The 19,272-nt window shown below is 31.7% G+C and overlaps 1 protein-coding gene across 1 annotated transcript; it reads left to right on the top strand.

Annotated features, from left to right (window-relative positions):
- Positions 1 to 4,300: 4,300 nt before the first annotated feature.
- Positions 4,301 to 17,460, top strand: LOC132294152 (vacuolar-sorting receptor 3-like). The gene is made up of 12 exons (XM_059791905.1): positions 4,301 to 4,805; positions 5,417 to 6,109; positions 6,195 to 6,283; positions 6,418 to 6,487; positions 6,560 to 6,643; positions 6,753 to 6,829; positions 6,904 to 6,985; positions 8,895 to 8,977; positions 9,071 to 9,137; positions 11,442 to 11,570; positions 11,665 to 11,774; positions 17,080 to 17,460. Exons 1-12 carry the CDS (start codon positions 4,499 to 4,501, stop codon positions 17,176 to 17,178), a joined length of 1,890 nt encoding a protein of 629 aa, XP_059647888.1. The 5' UTR covers positions 4,301 to 4,498; the 3' UTR covers positions 17,179 to 17,460.
- The last annotated feature ends 1,812 nt before the right edge of the window (positions 17,461 to 19,272 follow it).

Here is a 19,272-nt window from a genome sequence, read left to right as displayed (position 1 = left end):
CATCGAATTCGCAGAATTTCAGGTTGTTTGTTGTGTGTGGTTGCTATCAGTAATGTTTTTAAGTTTTTATGCACATCATTTTTGCAAAATTTTCGATATCTGATGAACATGTCATTAACAATGTTGATTTTGAGTACTGCTGAAAACTAACTTCTACTCTCTTGTTTTATTTGAAAAACAAATAGGAAAACGATGATATCAGTTTCTCATGGCTAAGAAAATTATTCTTGGTCTCTCTCTCTCTCTCTTTGGTTGGTAATTTTTTTAAAAGTTTATAATTGCATACTGTTGCAAGGAAGCTATCCAACATGAAAACAAAGGCAAGTTAAAGAGCACCTTTCATGTATTAACCATGTGATTGTTGGTCAATACTTTAATGGAAAGAATATCAATGTATGGTCTGTTGGACCACAATTAAAGATTAAAGGGAACCACAAGACTATCATTGTTTGTCAAAAAAACCAAACCCTAAATCACCAAAAACATCATATTATATATAGGGTGTATTATGCTCCCAAGTTACTAAGCATCATACCCTTTTTGTTTGTGAAGGAATTTCTCATGTGTTTCAAATTATGACCAGAGTCAGGACACAATTGTTAAGTTGAACTTAGTTAAATAAAGAAAAATGATTAAAAAAAAATATTCAATCGATTTTTCTTATCAGCTGATAAATAAATACGATAAGAGGAAAGAAACTCTATTCTTATTCATTACTTAAAAGAAGTACTTGTTGGAATTCATTACTCACAAGAAGTATTTGTTGGATGTTATTTTTGAAATTACAAAATAATAATAATAATAATAATTATTATTATTATGGGCATTACTCTTAAATAAAATAGCACATTTTGACAAAGTGAAATGCAAAAAAATATATCCAGATGGTGCAATTAATTAAGGCTTTCTAATACTTTTATTTGAGTTAAAATTATCCAATTTATACAAAAAGCATTGCATAACAAACTTGCATTTATGACTTCATCTAATTTCACCATCTGTTTGTAACAGTATTATGATTATAGATAAGATAATAAGTATCTCATGACAAACATTTAAGCCATGGCAGAAAGTGCACTGATGGTGAAAATGATATTGACACCTTTGTCCATGTAGCTCAAAAATTGCGTTTTGATGTGGCATGCTTGGATTTGGTACCTCCTTTGTTAACCAAACGTGCTTATATATATATATATATATATATATAATATTCAGTGTTTGGGTCCAACAAATCCTCCCCTACCTTCCAGTTATTTTTTGATTTTGATAGTCTGGCTATTGTCTTCTAGTATGATGATCCATGTTTATTTTTAATGCTAAAAACAGAAGGGGTCAATTACATGGTATCAATATTTTTTGAATTTGGTACGTGTGGATGACGTGAATTGCGAAGTGCAATATATCTTATCATCTTCTATTTAAAGAAGCTCCCATAAATTCAAGAATCTATCGATCTTTTGGCTTCTACGAAGGGTTTTATTTTAGGACAAAAAAAAACTTCACTGAATTATTGACTTTTTATAATTAATTTTTTTAAATAAAATATTATTCCCCTAAATTATTGATTTATTATAATTAAAGACAAACTCATCATAAAAGACTATCTTACCCTTTGTTATTAAATTTGTTATTTCTTATTAAATTATTTTTTATTATATTTTATCTTATTTAAATATTATTTATACCATTTACCTTAATTTTATAATTAGTACAATTGATTATAAAAATGGAAAAAAAAAAAATTTGTAACTATCATTTTCTAAAATGATTAACTTATTATAATAAAACTTATTATACTCAGTTTAAAAAAATTTAGTATAAAAAAATTTCTTCTTTTTCAAACAATATTCATGAAAAATTAATAAATTACGTAAATAAAAAATATCTTTTTTTAATGCAATATATTCATGAAAATTAAGAAATTACTTAAATATTTCAAAATTTTCTATTTAAGATTTTTATTTAAATAATTAATTTAAAAAATTAAAGGCAAACTTATGCAAATTTAATATAGAATATTTCATCAAATTAGTATGAATTTTTTTCATAATTTATTTTAACAAGAAAAATATATCAAGTGTAATTCAAGTAAACGTGCAACACTTTTACACTTTTATTATTATTGGAATTTAAATTCAATCTTTTATTAGAAAAATAGATCATAACATCCCAGCAATAGTGAGAGACAAAAAAATATTTTCTCTACTTATCCGGATTGGTTATAATAATGAATCTAACGATTAAAGAATTCCTTAGTTATGGCATCTAAAATTATTCAAAGTAAATGACGATTAGTTCAAGCCCTAAAAAGGGTAAATGAGTGGGTGTGTTAAATTCTTCTTATCAAGAAAAATAATAATAATAAAAAATAAAGCTCTAAATCAAGACTCAAAAATAAATAAATAAAAAACTAATAATAAAATAAAAACACTGAGGGATGTCAAATGAATTTGTTTATGAAATACGGAGTACATTTTTTAAATTATTAGTATTTTAATTATTTTTTAACAACTTTATCATTATTTCAACAAGTCACGCTAGCTACAAGATTTTAATTCACTAAAATCCACATTTTGACAACACCTCTATCTTTTTGCACTGCACCAACCAAATTAGTGCAATATAAGCATAAATATATATATATATATATATATATATAATTTTTTTTTTTTTTTTTTTTTCGAAAAGTAATTTTTTTATATATATAATTGTGCAAAATACAGAAAACCCCCTCGACTTGTAACCTTTTCCAATAAACTCCCCTTATCTATTTTTTTACCAAAGAACTCCCCTCAACTTGTAACATTTTTCCAATAAATCTCTCTTATCTAATTTTTTACCAAAGAACCCCTCTCAACTAATCAAAGGGGGGTAAAATAGTTAATATTTAGACCAAAATGCCATTTTATTTAAATATTAATTCTCTCAAATTTCAAAAATTTATATATCACAAACCGTACATTTAAAAATTGTAAATAATAGATGCACGGAAAGCCTATGAAATAAGGATTATAGAAATATAAGATTTGTATAACCAACCTTCATAACTAAAGAGAAATAGACAATCTAAAAATCTATTCCAACAATCTTCTTTTATTTTTTAAAAATAAAATACTCTAGATATTTGCAAGAAAATTTTCAGAATTATTCATTTATATACGGAGCTGAATATATAAAAAATTTAACCCCAATAGAGATCAATTTAATGAGATTTCATATTTTGTGTTAAAGTATTTTAGTTCTTTTTATAGATTTACCATTTTAAAATAAATAAAAATGAATATTCGGTCTCTATTGGGGCTAATTTTTTTTATATGTTATGCTCCATATGAAAATGAATAATTTTGAAAATTTTCTTACAAATAACCCGAGTATTTTATAAAAAATAAAATAAAATAAAATTGTTGCGGTAGATTTTTAGCTTGTCTATTTCTCTCTGGTTATGAAGTTTTGTTAAACAAATCTTATATTTCTGGCATCCTTGTTTTATAAGCTTTTCGTGCATATATTATTTGTAATATTTGGATGCACGGGTTGTGCCGTGTATATATTATTTGCAATATTTGGATGCACGAGTTGTGAGATATGAATTTTTGAAATTTGAAAAAATTAAGGTTTAAATAAAAAGGTATTTTGATCCAAATATCAACTCTTTTACCCCAGATAGTTGGGGGGTTCTTTGGTAAAAAAATAGATAAGGAAAATATATTGGAAAGGGCCACAAATCAAGGGGGTTTTTTGGTAAAAAAAATTAAATGAGGAAGATTTACTAAAAATGTTACAAGTCAAGGTTTTGCCCTATATAATATAAGCATAAATATTCTAATAGAAGAAAAATTAATTTATAACTAACATCAACAACTAATAATATCGAATATAATAGGGAGAGAGAGAGAGAGAGAGAGAGAGGCGATTCATTATTTTTTAGCTAAAAACACTTAAAATAATTGTAGTTTTGTCATCTTTCTTTTACCTTTGTTTTAATTTATTATTTGGTTGTATGGGTAATTGTACAGGACTTACAGGTACAACAATAATCTGAAAGATATAATATATCTACACATATATATACATATAATTATATATTAATCTATATATAATTAGATGTATCAATTGGGATTTAGAGACGTTGATACTTGCCACTGTTTCCCAAGACCTGATAGAGAGTCTATTTTAGTTACGCTTTTAATAAGTTCTTAAGAGTTAAAGACACAACGGATTAGATTCACACACGTATACATGTATGTGTATCTATATATATATATATATATATATATATGGAGAGAGACACGAGACACACAGCACGCACATATTATATATATATGAAAACATGTAACACGAAGAAAACAATAGCATAGCCATCACTTCTCATCACTGCCAAAACCGTACCGTACAGAGATTTCATTACATTTTAAAAAAAAAATTATTCTCAGGAAATTTCCTGAATCACAACAAGCATCTAAAATTCTTTACTTTCTCCCTCTAGAATTCCTGTAGAATGGGGCTTCCGAGATCAGCAGTAACATTATTTCTAGGGTTTCTTTTGCTGAATCTGAACCCATCAGCGAGGGCTCGGTTTGTGGTGGAAAAGAACAGCTTGAGGGTGACATCTCCAGATAGCATCAAGGGCACACACGACAGTGCCATTGGTAACTTTGGGATTCCTCAGTATGGTGGTAGCATGGCTGGGACGGCGGCGTACCCCAAAGAAAACCGAAAAGGTTGTCGCAATTTCGATGAATTTGGTATTTCGTACAAATCCAAGTCCGGTGCTTTGCCCACCTTTCTTGTGGTCGATCGTGGAGGTACTATTTTTTTTGTAATTTTGATTAATTAGTTTTTTTTTGGCTAGTTTTATTGATGAATGATAAGGTTGATTAATTTACTTTTTGAGGTACCCATTTGTTAATTCTAATTGATTTTAGCTGATATTGTGCTCCTTTTAATGATTGGTTGTGGAGGTGAGTTTATTTTATTTTATTTTATTTTAATTAACTTAGCTCCCTGTCACTCTGTTTTGGGTTTGAGGTTTGATTTGGATTATTATATTAATTTTGGAAATACCGTTTTGTAGTCTTTGATAGATTTTTGTGATTTTGCTCTCTGTGTTGACGTTTGTGGTCTTAAATTTGTTGATTGAAGGACCACTTTTTATGGCTCTCAGGGTCTTGAGTCTTGACTTGATCCTGTCTACATTATTAACCCATCTGTGGAATGGATTGTCTGGTGAAGTACTAGCATTTGCTTTTTGGATGTGAATGTGTAAAGTGCATGCTGGGTTTGATATTTTTCATTACAAGTGACTGTACTCTGTTTTACTTTCAAATGAAAAGTGTATAAACCCGGTTTTGTTTGTTGTATTTTAATCGATCTAGTATGATGATGATGATGAGTTTTGTGCTTTATTCTTCTCCAGATTGCTTTTTTGCTTTGAAGGTTTGGAATGCCCAAAATGCCGGTGCATCTGCTGTGCTTGTGGCAGATGACATTGAGGAAGCATTGATAACCATGGATACGCCGGAAGAGGATATTTCTTCTGCAAAGTATATTGAGAACATAACAATACCGTCTGCACTAATCGAGAAAAGTTTTGGTGAAAAATTAAAGAAAGCAATTAGTGGCGGGGAGATGGTAAATGTTAATCTTGATTGGAGAGAAGCTGTTCCTCACCCAGATGACCGTGTGGAATATGAGTTATGGACCAACAGCAATGATGAGTGTGGGTTTAAATGTGACATGTTGATGGCGTTTGTGAAGGATTTTAAGGGTGCAGCTCAGATTCTTGATAAAGGTGGCTATACTCAATTTACACCCCATTATATAACTTGGTACTGTCCTCAGGCCTTCACAATAAGTAAACAGTGCAAGTCCCAATGTATTAATCATGGAAGATATTGTGCTCCTGATCCTGAACAGGATTTCAGCAGGGGTTATGAAGGGAAAGATGTGGTTCTTGAAAACTTAAGACAGCTATGTGTGTTTAAAGTGGCAAATGAGACCAAAAAGCCCTGGGTATGGTGGGATTACGTAACTGATTTCCAAATTAGATGTCCCATGAAGGAAAAGAAGTACAACAAGGAATGTGCTGATAATGTTATCAGATCTCTAGGTGAATAGCTTATCATTGCATCCTTTGATTTTAAGGATACCACCAGTATTGATGAATATCTATGTTCACGTTGCTTTTTGCACAGGGCTTGACATTAAAAAGATTGAGAAGTGTATGGGAGACTCAAATGCTGATACTGACAATCCTGTTCTGAAAGAAGAGCAAGATGCTCAAGTACATGCATCTTTTTAATGTGTTTTTATTGAAATAATTTGAAGGGCTTAGCAACTTCACAGCTACAGGGAATCCTTTGAAATTAATGATCTCATTTTAAACGTGTAAAACTGTTTGACTAGTACTTTCTGTAGGTTGGGAAAGGATCGCGAGGTGATGTAACAATACTGCCTACCCTTGTTGTCAATAATCGACAGTACCGAGGTATATTTTATTACTTGTGTATCTTTAATTAAAAAGGAAGTACGCTGTTCTTCCTAAAATATGTGTTTGCAGGAAAGTTGGAGAGAGGTGCTGTTTTGAAAGCCATTTGCGCCGGTTTCGAGGAAACTACTGAGCCAGCTGTTTGTTTGAGTGGTGGTAAGTTCCTGTTCCAGTTTGGAACTGAATGTTGAAATTGCAACTTTTATAGATGTGTGCTTATTATTCACAAGATGGGTTGTTTTAGCGGGAATCTTCCTTATTGCAGATGTAGAGACAAATGAATGCTTGGATAATAATGGTGGTTGCTGGCAAGATAAAACAGCGAACGTCACTGCCTGCAAGGTTCTTGTCTTAAATGATGAGATTTACAGGTGGCTGGTTGTTTACATTGCTAAGAATTGCATTTATATACTCAGGATACGTTTCGTGGGAGAGTGTGTGAATGCCCCCTGGTTGATGGTGTGCAGTTTAAGGGAGATGGTTATAGCACCTGCCAAGGTAAAACAATAGCCTTGGTTTCTTTGCTGTGTGATAATTTACCAACCTATTCAAGAAATGCTCCGATTGAACTTTGAACTGGGAGTATCGTAACAAATGCTTATCCAAAACATTAATTATACACATGGAATGGGTTCGTGTGCCTACACCTATCCAGAAACATTTTGGGGAATGCATGTTTAATTTTTGTTATGGCAGCGTTGAGATGATGAATGGGACTTTGAATATGATTTTGTTCAATCTATTAAACAATCACCAAGCTAATAGTTGTTTAATCCTTTGGTGTGTTCAAATCTGTGAGCTTAGAAACGAAAATTCCTCTTGAAAGTAGGTTTTCTGCATTAATTATTTTTTGAATCCTTGTAATGCTAGAATAGAGGAGAAAAATCAGTTAGCTTTTGTATGCTTTCTTCAACAATTTGATCTCTCCTTAGATATTTGGTATTTTGACTCTCATCGTCTTGGTTTTTCAGTTCTTGTATCTGCATGAGCTGTAGTTGCTAAGTTGCATTTGTCTTTTAAACCCTCTCTTAACATATTTTCTCTTCAATGCCTTGATAAGATTTTGATTTTAGAGAAGAAAGTTCTCTTCCGCCTATCATTTGGTAATCATACAAAGGATTCTGCAATGCAATTTCCTTTTTGATCCCTTTGAGTATTTATTTTGCCTTCTATTTGTCCCCAAATAAACTCTTTGAGCATGTATGCCCAGTCATTATCACATCTAAACTTTTGCTTGATTTCCTTGATTCAATTTTCACTTAAATGTGTCTAAAACAAATCTGAAAAGTCAGCAACTTATGCCAGTTCTCTACTTATTTGCTGCCTTGGGGAATTACTTGTCATTGCTTTATGGTTCCAAATGACTGATATTGAATACATTTATTATTATTAGTGGTGCACGAAGAACGGAAAAGTTATTGAGCTTGACTATTTTATGCTTAATAAGAACCCTCTTTACATGGTTTGCTAACGTTTTATTGAATCTATGACTATAAAACTACATGGTAAAAAGTGATCAGAAGATTCCAGAGCACATGACCTTTTATGATATTAAGATCATTGCAATATTTTGGAAATAAATGCTAGAGGTTTCAAGATTGAGTGTTTGAGAAATGTGAATCATCTGATTGGTAAATCACTTGTTTCATCTTTTAGTGGCTCCCGTGGTAATAAGATAGGCCACATGTTGAGCTATGGTTCTTGACCTCCTCAAATTTATATTTTGGGTCCAAGGCTAAAGTAATAATTATGTATCCAGATAAATAAATTATTATTAATTATAAAAAAAAAAAATTGTTAGAAAGAGGAGAAATAGAACAAGACAGGAGCACATTGCAACTTCCAACCTCTTGTTTACAAGATAAGAAGAAGAAAGTGGAAGATGTTAAGCGAAGAATTTCAATCTCCATGGAAGAGAGACTTAGAGACGGAAAATAAAGAGGAGAGAGAGAGAGAGAATAAATTATTATCTGTAGGGCTGTTCCTCTTTTACCACCAAAGCCTATTTTTAGGCTCCAGACAACTTCAAAAACAAATACTGATTGCCTGAAGTTCATCCCACTCCATATGGTAATAAATAGTGTTAGATTTAGAATCACTTGAACTCCTAAAGGCTAAAACAATAAATTGACGAGTCTTTTTGTCCTGACCACATATTGACCACGGTGCATCACAAATCAATCACTCCTTTTTTCTATTAAGTGTGCATAAAAAATATGTATACAGTATACACATTTCACATGCTGATTGTTTTAGAACACCATTTTTGTGAAAAATAAAATAAATGGTTTTGGTTTCAAACAGGCTATAGTCTTTTCATTATACATCTACTTATATATCTTTTCTGTTTGCTTTAGTTGTTTTGTTATACATCTATTTATAATTTTTATATCTTTTCTGTTTGCAGCAAATGGTCCTGGGCGTTGCAAGATCAATAATGGAGGTTGTTGGCATGAAACACGAAATGGACACGCATTCTCTGCTTGTGTGGTTGGTGATCATTTAACAATTTCAAGATATATATATATTTTCCTCATCAAATAAATAAATTCATATAGATGTTTTCAATTTTGCTGTCAACAGGATGTCGACAACGGTAAATGCAAGTGTCCTGCAGGGTTTAAAGGTGATGGTGTCAAAAGTTGTACAGGTGAGAGCTTACAAGATCAGGTTGTCATATTTTAAGGTCATGTTAGGAAAGATGATTTTCTTTCTCAAATGTGAGCTTCAGTGAGAGCACCAATATACCTTATACCTGGACATTGTGGTAACATAATTTTATATACAGCAGATTCCGCATACTATCTATCTTAAGGAACAAGCATGACTGATTTATTTTAACTCTCTTTTGGATTTGGGAAAATAGGCAATCCACAGATGGAGTCTGTGGATTGCAATTGTTCATCCCCCTTGCCCGAGCATTTACCTCAATGATATACCATGCTGTGACTTGAACCCAAACGCATGCAGATGGGCATGGGCTAACGTATAGGCAGTGTCTTGAAACATTTTATCTATTAGGTTATAGCTCTGTACATGTATCAACCCAGTGAAGAGCAACATCAACCTGACTATTTGTTTTGGTGCCACTAGGAAATTTCTGTTTAGTGAGCAAACTCTAGGTCACTACTCCCATCTTTTATATATAAATGCTAGAGATAGTTAATTAGTTCCAACCTTTGGCAATATTTTGCACAAAGTGGCTGTTCTTGTACTCGGAACTTGTTAGCCAGATCTTTTACCATTGTACCAAGCAATGATATTTTACAATTAATGGTAAATACCTTGAAGAAAACCATAAAACACTTTTTGTATATGATTTCTAGTAGTTGACAGACTCTACATCTTGCAAAACTTTTCATTGAAAAAAAAAAGTTCTATACTCATAATATTAACACCATTGATATTGTTTCTGTTGGAGGGAAGGTGAATATTTGAATTTTAATTTTCTCTTACAAAAGAAAACAGCGGAGAATCCAGTATTTAGTTACTGACGTTATGGTTGTGTAATATAATTTATATTTAACTGACCTAGTTTTAAATATTGAGAAAGAATATCTATCTAGATTCTAGAGCTATGATGGTCGTTTTCTATCCTGATATTTAGAAATCATGAAGGATAAGAATGTTGAATATGACACATATTGCAAATTCTCAAATCATAATAAAAGAAAAAGAACATGAAAATAACAAATATGAAGCACCATATAGAACAAATAACAAATTGTGTAATACTCAGTAATGTATTCTACAATTTAAGTATCTAGGAAAGGAGAAGATGGTGATTGAATTATTATTACATATAGTATGGGTTATGATGTATTATTACCACATGGAATTTATCATCAAGGATAGAAGTTAGCACTCATAGTTAGGAAGCATGGACACTCCTCTAGGTGGTGCCATGGTGGTGTCAGACACTGACATGGGCCAGACTCTTGTTCAACATAGCTAGGATGTCCTGGAGTTTAAATTATTATTTTTAACCTTGTTGGACTCGGCTAAGACACAACATCGACATGGTAGGGACACGTTAAGGACGCGCTTGGGACACTTTCAGGACACGACAAGATAATATTGCAATTATTATTATTTTTTTAAAAATAAGGGTTTTAATGCAATTATAAAAGATACTATGTGTGAATAGAAAAGTAATATAAAATTTTAGAAAACAAAAACATCCATCCATCCAGCTTTAATCTCCAAATTAGTGATTACATTCATCATGCAAATATGAGTAAAATGAGCAAAAACTAATTTTTGTATATACAGTAATACATTACATTATTGTTTTATTGTCATTCCCTTGTGGTATCGTTGTGTCTGTATTATGTCGTACTCATTTTCCATGCCATATCCGTGCTTCTAGACTAATAAATTTCAATATTGCAGTAATAACAATAATAGTTATTATTTTCATTAATATTGCTGCTACTAATCAAGATGATAACACATCTCACTAATAACTTTGTGTTGTGTGCAAACATGTATGCACAAATGCTGTAACTCATTAGATATTTCTGTCAGTGGCATGTCACTTGGACAGCCTACTGAAGTAGGAGGCTTTCTGATTTGATATTGTACTATTTTTTTAACTTTAACTTGATTTAACAATACTTGACCAAACAATAACCAATGTTCAAAGTTTAAGTGAATCTGCAGTTTTCGCTTTGAAGAAACTTGATTGTGGAAGAATTGTGCTGGTCTGATGATTGTGATGATAAGGTTTATGTTAGTTCTTGGAACAAATGAAACTCTGATATTAAGTTGAAATAGATTGCAGTTTTTCAATTGCAACTCATTTTCATGGAAAGTGGTATTAAAAGCTATACACCCTGTGAATAAGTTCCTGATTTGAGATACAGCTCGGCTTAACAAATCATATGTCCCAACTACTTAAGTAACTTCCTGATTGACATGTCTTTTATTTTGTGTCTCGTTCTCAACTGCACAGATATTGATGAATGCAAGGAGAAGAAAGCATGTCAGTGCTCTGAATGCAGCTGCAAGAATACCTGGGGTAGCTATGACTGTAGTTGTAGTGGAGACCTTCTGTATATCAGGGACCATGATACCTGCATAAGTGAGTTCCACAACCCAAGCAGTGTAGCTCTGTTTACAAGTATATAGAAGCTTAAGTTCTGCTGATTTCATTTATTATGAATGGTCATCTGCAGGTAAGAAGGCGGCTGAAGTGAAATCTGCATGGGCTGCTGTCTGGGTCATTCTGATAGGTTTGTCCATGGCTGCTGGTGGAGCATATCTTGTTTACAAATACAGATTGAGGGTAAGTCTGCTACATGACATTTCTCTAGGCTGATATTGGTAATCCATATTTATTGTGTTTGACACTTTAAACTTCAGTGCTAGCGCTGGTCTTAAACTTAGAAGCCTCTTTCACAAACTCAATTTCACACTCAAATATTATTACGAGGGTGTGCTTAGATGCAACGTAGAACGAACAAATTTTACTGGCCAAAAGATAAATTATTTATAGAATTTACTGTCCAATTCAGATCCTGTGATACCCCCTAATTTTGGAACACGGATTGATCAAGTCCGCGCACAAAATCAAGGGATATCAAAACAATTTAAGTATTTAACAAGCACAGAATACAAAGATGAATAATAAAGAATAAAATAAAACGCTGAAGAAATCTAATTAATAGTAAATCCATTAATAACTTCCAAATGGTTACAGTTCGGGAATCCCGTAACTCAAGGACCCCTTAACCCAAAAGTTACTTTGTAGAATTCCAACCAAATAAATACTAATCTCAACTGTAACAATAATAATATCCTACTTGTAAATAAATAGAAAGAATGGATAAGTCCTCCCAGCTGCGGATCCTCAACCTCGAGACTGGAACCTCTAATAACCTGAAAAAATAAATCGTGGGTTAAACCCTACGAGCAAGTTCACTCTACCAGGCCTCTGAAAACCAATAAGCAGATCATCTCTGATCAAAACCAAAACCTAATAAAGTTTTAACTTTAATAAAGCACGATATACATGTCTATATATAATTATATATACTATACTAATCACATCCATTAATAAGTTTATTAAATTTCCATACCTATTAAATAATTATTAAAATAATATTCATACCTAAACCAATCTACCATTTCATTTTATAAAAACTCCTTTGACCTTAATCCAATCCTAGTCAGTTGTCTAATCATTTAAACAACAAATTATAATAAAAGAAATACTCTATTTAATCCCAACCCGATAATGATTTTAATTGTTTAAATCACATATCCAAAATCCAAGTTTTGACAAATCATCCACGTCTTCCCCAATATTATTTTATTAATGGAAAATAATACACTAACCAGTAAGTACTAAACTATTCTCATTTAAGAATATCTAACCCTAATCCAATCCATACATACAACAACCATAGATGATATTTTAATCATCTAACACATAACAACGTAATTATGCTTTGGCAAATCAACCATGCCATTGTAAATATTTTTATTTATATATTGGCAATTCAACCATGCCTCCATAAGTATATTTATTTATACATTGGCAATTCAACCATGCCTCCACAGGTATATTTATTCATACATTTAATTAGCAATTCATCCATGCTTTCCATATATGTATTCTATTCATACAAATATTTAGGTAATATATTTAATCATTTGACAATTCATCCATGCCCACACTTTAACCATGAATTAACTTTAAAATTAACAATACGCTAAATCATACATAGCCATCACATGCATATTATACGCATATCATTAATTTAACAACCAGCCTATTAAGATATGCCAAATAAGAATGATAATATTAATCATCTTAAATGATTTATATATATATATACCTACACATATGTTATTTAATGTATATATGTGTTTAACACCTTCTTTAATAATCCTTGATTATTTAAAATCAATATACATATATATATATATATATATATATATATATATATATACACACTTCCTTCCATAACAAATTATTAATTTATTATATTTACCCAAATTAGTGCAACTAAATATGTCAGAAATAGTTTCCTTTAAATACTCCATACCGGTTTAAATAGTTTTCCGACACCGTCTCACTAAAACGTAAATATCTCTTATTAGGATAAGAATCTGATAATGAAATTGGTACCATTGGAAAGAGGACGAAAAATCCTTGAATTTGAGCTCAAGAATGACCCAATTTCGATTTAAAATGACTAAGTTATGACCGTTTTAATTTTATGTCACAAACAGACAAAATAATTGGCTAAGCTCAAACACTACTGTGAGCGCGCCCACACTTAATTAGCTCACTTGAGCTCACACAAACGCACCCACACCAGATTAGCTCACTTGAGCTCACATGTATGCACCCACACCAGATAAATCTTCTGTTGACCAAACTTAATCCATGGTCCAGATTCACATGCGCACTCTTTTATGTACACCGTAATGCACCGAATCATTCCCCTTATATTTAAACTATTCCAATGGCCTAGATCAGTGATGTAACCTTTTACTATGCATTCTACCACACTAGATCATACCTCGAATCACCCATCTCCTGATTTATGCGCCGATTCACACAGAGTGCATAGAATTAATTTAAAATTTAATAAAAATAATTCTAAAATAAATTCCAGAATATAAAAAAATTACAAAACAAATTCTAAAAATATTCTGAAAAGTACAGAAAAATTCCAGAAAATATAAAAACCAAAATTAATCCCCTTAGGTCACAGTTCCACCTATACATTGATTTTAATATATATATCCAACATCTACATATACAAATAAAATCCAATAATCCAAAATTAAAAATATATAATAATTCATACTTTTAAATAATCATATCTAAACACAATTTAATAAAATAAATTAACTTGATGCTTTTAATTAATCCAAATTAATAATTTAATTAGAGCCTTAATACTTAAGATGAAATCCTTATAGGTTCTAAGAGGAAAAATAGAGAAAACTCGCCTGAAGGTTTCGAAACGAAACCGACGCTTTAAGCTTTAATTATCTCTTCCAATTCCGACGTCCTCCTTTTCAGATCCGACCTCCTCCTTGTCAGCCCTTCTTCTTCCTCTCTCTGTCTGTTTTATTTTTCTAACGTGTAAAACCTTTAACCCTAAAGCCTTATATGTATTTTTATACACCTTAAATTCCAAATCCTATTCCAACTAGTATTATGAATTAAAATAATAATCTTTAAATAATTTATATCTATAAACATATATATATATAAATATATATTCCTTCCATAATTAACTCATTAGTTAATTAAATCATATATACTTATAAATATCAATAAATATATATCTATATATATATCTTTCCATAACAATTATTAATTAATTATATTTATATATAATTATATATATATATATATATATATATATAATTGATACAAAAGTGATCATTTAAATAATTAAATAACCACGGACCTTCATTAATTAACCCAATAAGGTTTCATACAAGCCCAAGACCACATCTTTTGGTCCAACTTTCCTTAAGCCCAATCCAATTAATTTAAATAAATAAGATAATTAATTAAATACAGAAATTAAAATAACTAATTACATGAAGCACATAAACAAACAAGAATTTACAACTAAGTCATATAATACCAATAAAATCAACACACCAATAATTCAATCAATAATCAACCACACAAACAATCAATCATCATACATAATCATGAAATATAACTTAATTAAAATAAGATAATTAATCTAGCACTCAATAAAATAAAATAAATCATTGAAAAATAAAATAAAATAATTAATCCTAATTAATAAATCTTTTAAAATTATCGGGGTATTACAGATCCTCAAGTGAAAATTCCAATCTAAGGCTGTATAAAAACCTGATGACATAAGGTTTTCAAATTTCAATTTATGTTTTAACTAAAAATCAATAGCCATCTCTCATAAGCAAGTGATAAAAAAAATTAAAGGTAGGCCGCTAGGAAGCACATACACACCTAAAAGGTCAAAGAATTCATGTCGGACAGCAACACCCGTTGGATGCAGCCAAACACGCGTTGGACATGCCAAAAGGTGTTTGGAATTTTATTTTTTTTGGATATGCCGCAAACACAACATAGACACGCCATGGACGCATGTCCGACATGCAAATCACATTGTTAGGCAGTTTTAAGATAGTTCTAAAGAGAGAGATGGGTTAAAGTGTAAATATGATGACACGATATCTTTGCACATTTTTTATAATATGGTGATCGTCACATAAAATATATAAAATAAATAATAAATAATAAAAAGAACTATTAGTGTTGTTGTGGAGTAGATTCAATTTTGTAGTTCCTTAAATGATACTCCCTCCGTCCCATAAAAAGTGTCACTTTTAGGGAATCGTGACTCACACAAATTGAACTGACACGGTTCCCGAAACATGACACTATTTTTGGGACAGAGGTAGTAATTATTTTTATAGATCATTACTTCTTATGTTTTGTGAATTTTTCATTGTTGGGTTGATGAAAAGAAATGTTACTATTAAAATATAGGATCGTATATATATATATATATATAGACCTTTGCAGTGTTCCCGCCATGTCCGTAACTTAATTTTTTACCATTTGCTGTGTTGCCGTGTCCGTGCTGCTTAGGGTATGACTGAAACATATCAGCTATAGTGTAGATCTGGCCAAATCCTAATACGATTAGTGGTTAATTTGAAACCCATTGAACTTAAGTTATTGCGTCTGAGTTCGGATGAGAATGTGAATTCAATTATCCAAACTCAATCCGAATCTGAATGGAAATAATATCACTCAATATATTTTAATTGAATTGTTTAACGTACATATAATATAACACCACTATATATAATATAATCAATCAGATTCAAATCTTTTTTGTTTTTTGGAAAATTGAGCTATATATTAAAAGAAACAAATGTACAGAAATAAGAGGGGCATACCCCAATGAGTACAAGCAAAAGAAACAGAGCTCCAAGGGAGACTAACAAACGAACTCAGACATTCCAGAAAGGAAGGTATCTAACGGTAGATTGAGGAAACTTATTGAGTTCACATGCCAGTTTAATTTGTCTTATAGTTTTGACCCATTGGAACCAACATATCACTTTCACTCTCCTAATTTGACCTTACTCCGGTTGAAAATTGACCTGTTATGAGCCCTACTAAAAAAGCAAGCATAATCATTTATTTATAGACGAATAGGTTGTGATTTGGTTAGTGGAAGCAAAGACCATGAGTTAATACACGACCAAAGTTCACTGACTTAAAGCGCACATGTACTTAGCTTCAATACCCTTTTCCAACTACTTGGAGTTAGCCACACAAATTCTTATAATCCATTTAAGTTATGTTTTATTTCTTAAAATTTTATAAATGGAACATTCGAAGGGGAAAACACCATTAAAAGGAGAAAATGGGCATGGTTGAGGGTGGATCCAAGCATATAAGAAAATCTATATCTGAATGGGTCGTTATTCTTGAACTTAGTGAGCCTGATTATTCTTGAATGTTTTAATAAGGTCAAGAGTTGCAATATAAATGTGAAGTCTTGTATATTTCATGCTTTGGGGATTCTAATTTTCTTTTCACAATATTTCAGTCATACATGGACTCAGAGATCAGAGCTATAATGGCACAGTACATGCCTCTGGATAGCCAGGCTGAAGTTCCAAATCATGTCAATGAAGATCGTGCATGAAAACGGAACTTCTTTGTTTTTTTTCCAAGAATTTGGATGAGGGTAGGAGTCCTACATACGTGGAGCCAAAGATTTGGAAGGCAGAACTAAAATATCTTTGTAAAATATTTTGGACAATAAGATATTGCAAACCCAAGATTGTCCTGATATTTATTTAGAATGTAACATGTGGAATTGGTAGGGATTGTATTTGGGACAGATAAAAATGATTGGGCTGTATTCTCTTGAGTTTTTGTTTCCATCCACTAAAAATATATATATATTGTCCACTGATTTAAATTCCGGCCGAACTTGTCATGAATTGTTAATTTCTTGATGTAAGCAGGATTAACATTCTTGTTTGCACTGATGAACATAGCTTATTCCAAACTATAGCCCTGACATGTTTCAACCCTACAGTGTGATGCTGTTTGACAATTATGTTGTACTATTCCCATAGTTTTGGATTGATCAAGAGTTTTTTTTAGCTGTGGTGAATAACTTGACTGAAATTACCGAATGCTCCTCATTTATGTGTGAAATGTATAAGATATCACTCAAGAAAATTTATGCAGATACAATTTTAATGATGTTTATTCGCATTTGCTGCTGCTCTTCTACTTAGTCCTGCTTGGATGTTCTGTATGCTCAACATGGGATGGATTTTTGTTTTTTTTTAAGTGATGCACTTCCAGCAGTAGGGTGACTGACAATCACTTGCATGAGATTGACATGCATTTCCAGATTCATTCAAGATGTTGATAATGAGGGGAGGTTTGTATCTTCCTAATTATATTAGCCATTAAGGTCATTGGTTATTTGGGGTTATTTTAGGAAATAATTTTCATTATGGGGTACGTAGTAGAACTGATCTCCTCCATCCATTATCTTTAAATTTTTCTTGAAATTTTGCGCTACCGGATGTGGTCAAGAAATTTTAGTTTGACCCTAAATATTTGCAAATATATACCTCCATAAAAGCTATAATATTGTGATTTGTGACACAAACACACACATATTGTAACAATGGCCCTTTTAGACAGCTTTATTAGGATGTGTGACATACTCGTGTGACCATTTTGACAGGTTGGCCAACGATATACATTATGAGACACACAAAAATACTAAATGTGATTGTTGGGTTCATAAAGTGTATAGTGATCACATCAAAAAAAAAGGCCAACTACTTTGGTTTGCAGAGGCAATATGCTGCAAGACTTATGGAAGATATAGCCCCCTTTGTCCTTGCCGGAGAACCGCGGCATCCAAAAAAAAAAAAATGTTAGATTCATTTGTTACCATTTAACTTAAATTTTATAACCCAAACAGCTATTATTAATGAAGAAATGAATTATAGAGTAGTGACCTCACTACTTACCCAAAAAAAACATGAATATGACCTCATTGAAGTTAATAGTTCATGAATTGAGTTTGTGTGTGTGTATACGGTGTCAGAGCAAAACATTGATGATAGAGGTCTTTGGTTCAACTCCCGCTCCTTCCCCTTGAAGCCAGCCTCCGCGGGATTTTGATTCGACTACCCCTCCCTCCTAGGGAGGACCTCCACGGAATTTCCCCTAATTAAGATACAAATTCTTCACCATAGCGATGAGCAAGAATTGACATACTTAATGGTGCTCATGTTGAATCTATACCAACCATGATCAACTATTTCTTTTTCTCAAACACAAACCAAATTCTCAACCAAGAACCGAATGTACATACGATAGAATCAACCCAAGGTAGGTTCTATTGTGTTGGTTTTAAATGTGCTATTCTTCCTATTTTTTCTTTCTATCACCACAATTTAAGAAATGGAAACACCAGAATACTTCATACACTATGTCAATACCAACAAATGAAATCTTAATTCAGATATCAAAGAAAAAAGAGGAAAAGAAAACACATCAAAATGTAACAGTCGTGAAACAATGACACTGACTTGATGAGACCAGAGGCAGCTTTATGTTTTCTAGGTGTACAACTCAATGATTCAAATCTGGTTTTTCAAACTATCAAGGTGAAAGTGGTCAGAATTTTTACTTCCAAAATGTAACCAAAACCTTGATCTGATCAGCCCTGCTCAGATCCCCAGCTCAGTAAGAATGCAAAACA

The sequence above is a fragment of the Cornus florida genome, unplaced genomic scaffold, assembly GCF_030987335.1.
Source record: "Cornus florida cultivar Cherokee Brave unplaced genomic scaffold, ASM3098733v1 CherokeeBrave_3.0.0_Hap2_Chr02, whole genome shotgun sequence".
Lineage (NCBI taxonomy): Eukaryota > Viridiplantae > Streptophyta > Magnoliopsida > Cornales > Cornaceae > Cornus > Cornus florida.
The sequence above is the reverse complement of the archived record's forward strand: the minus strand, read 5'-3'. Positions and strand labels throughout refer to the sequence as shown.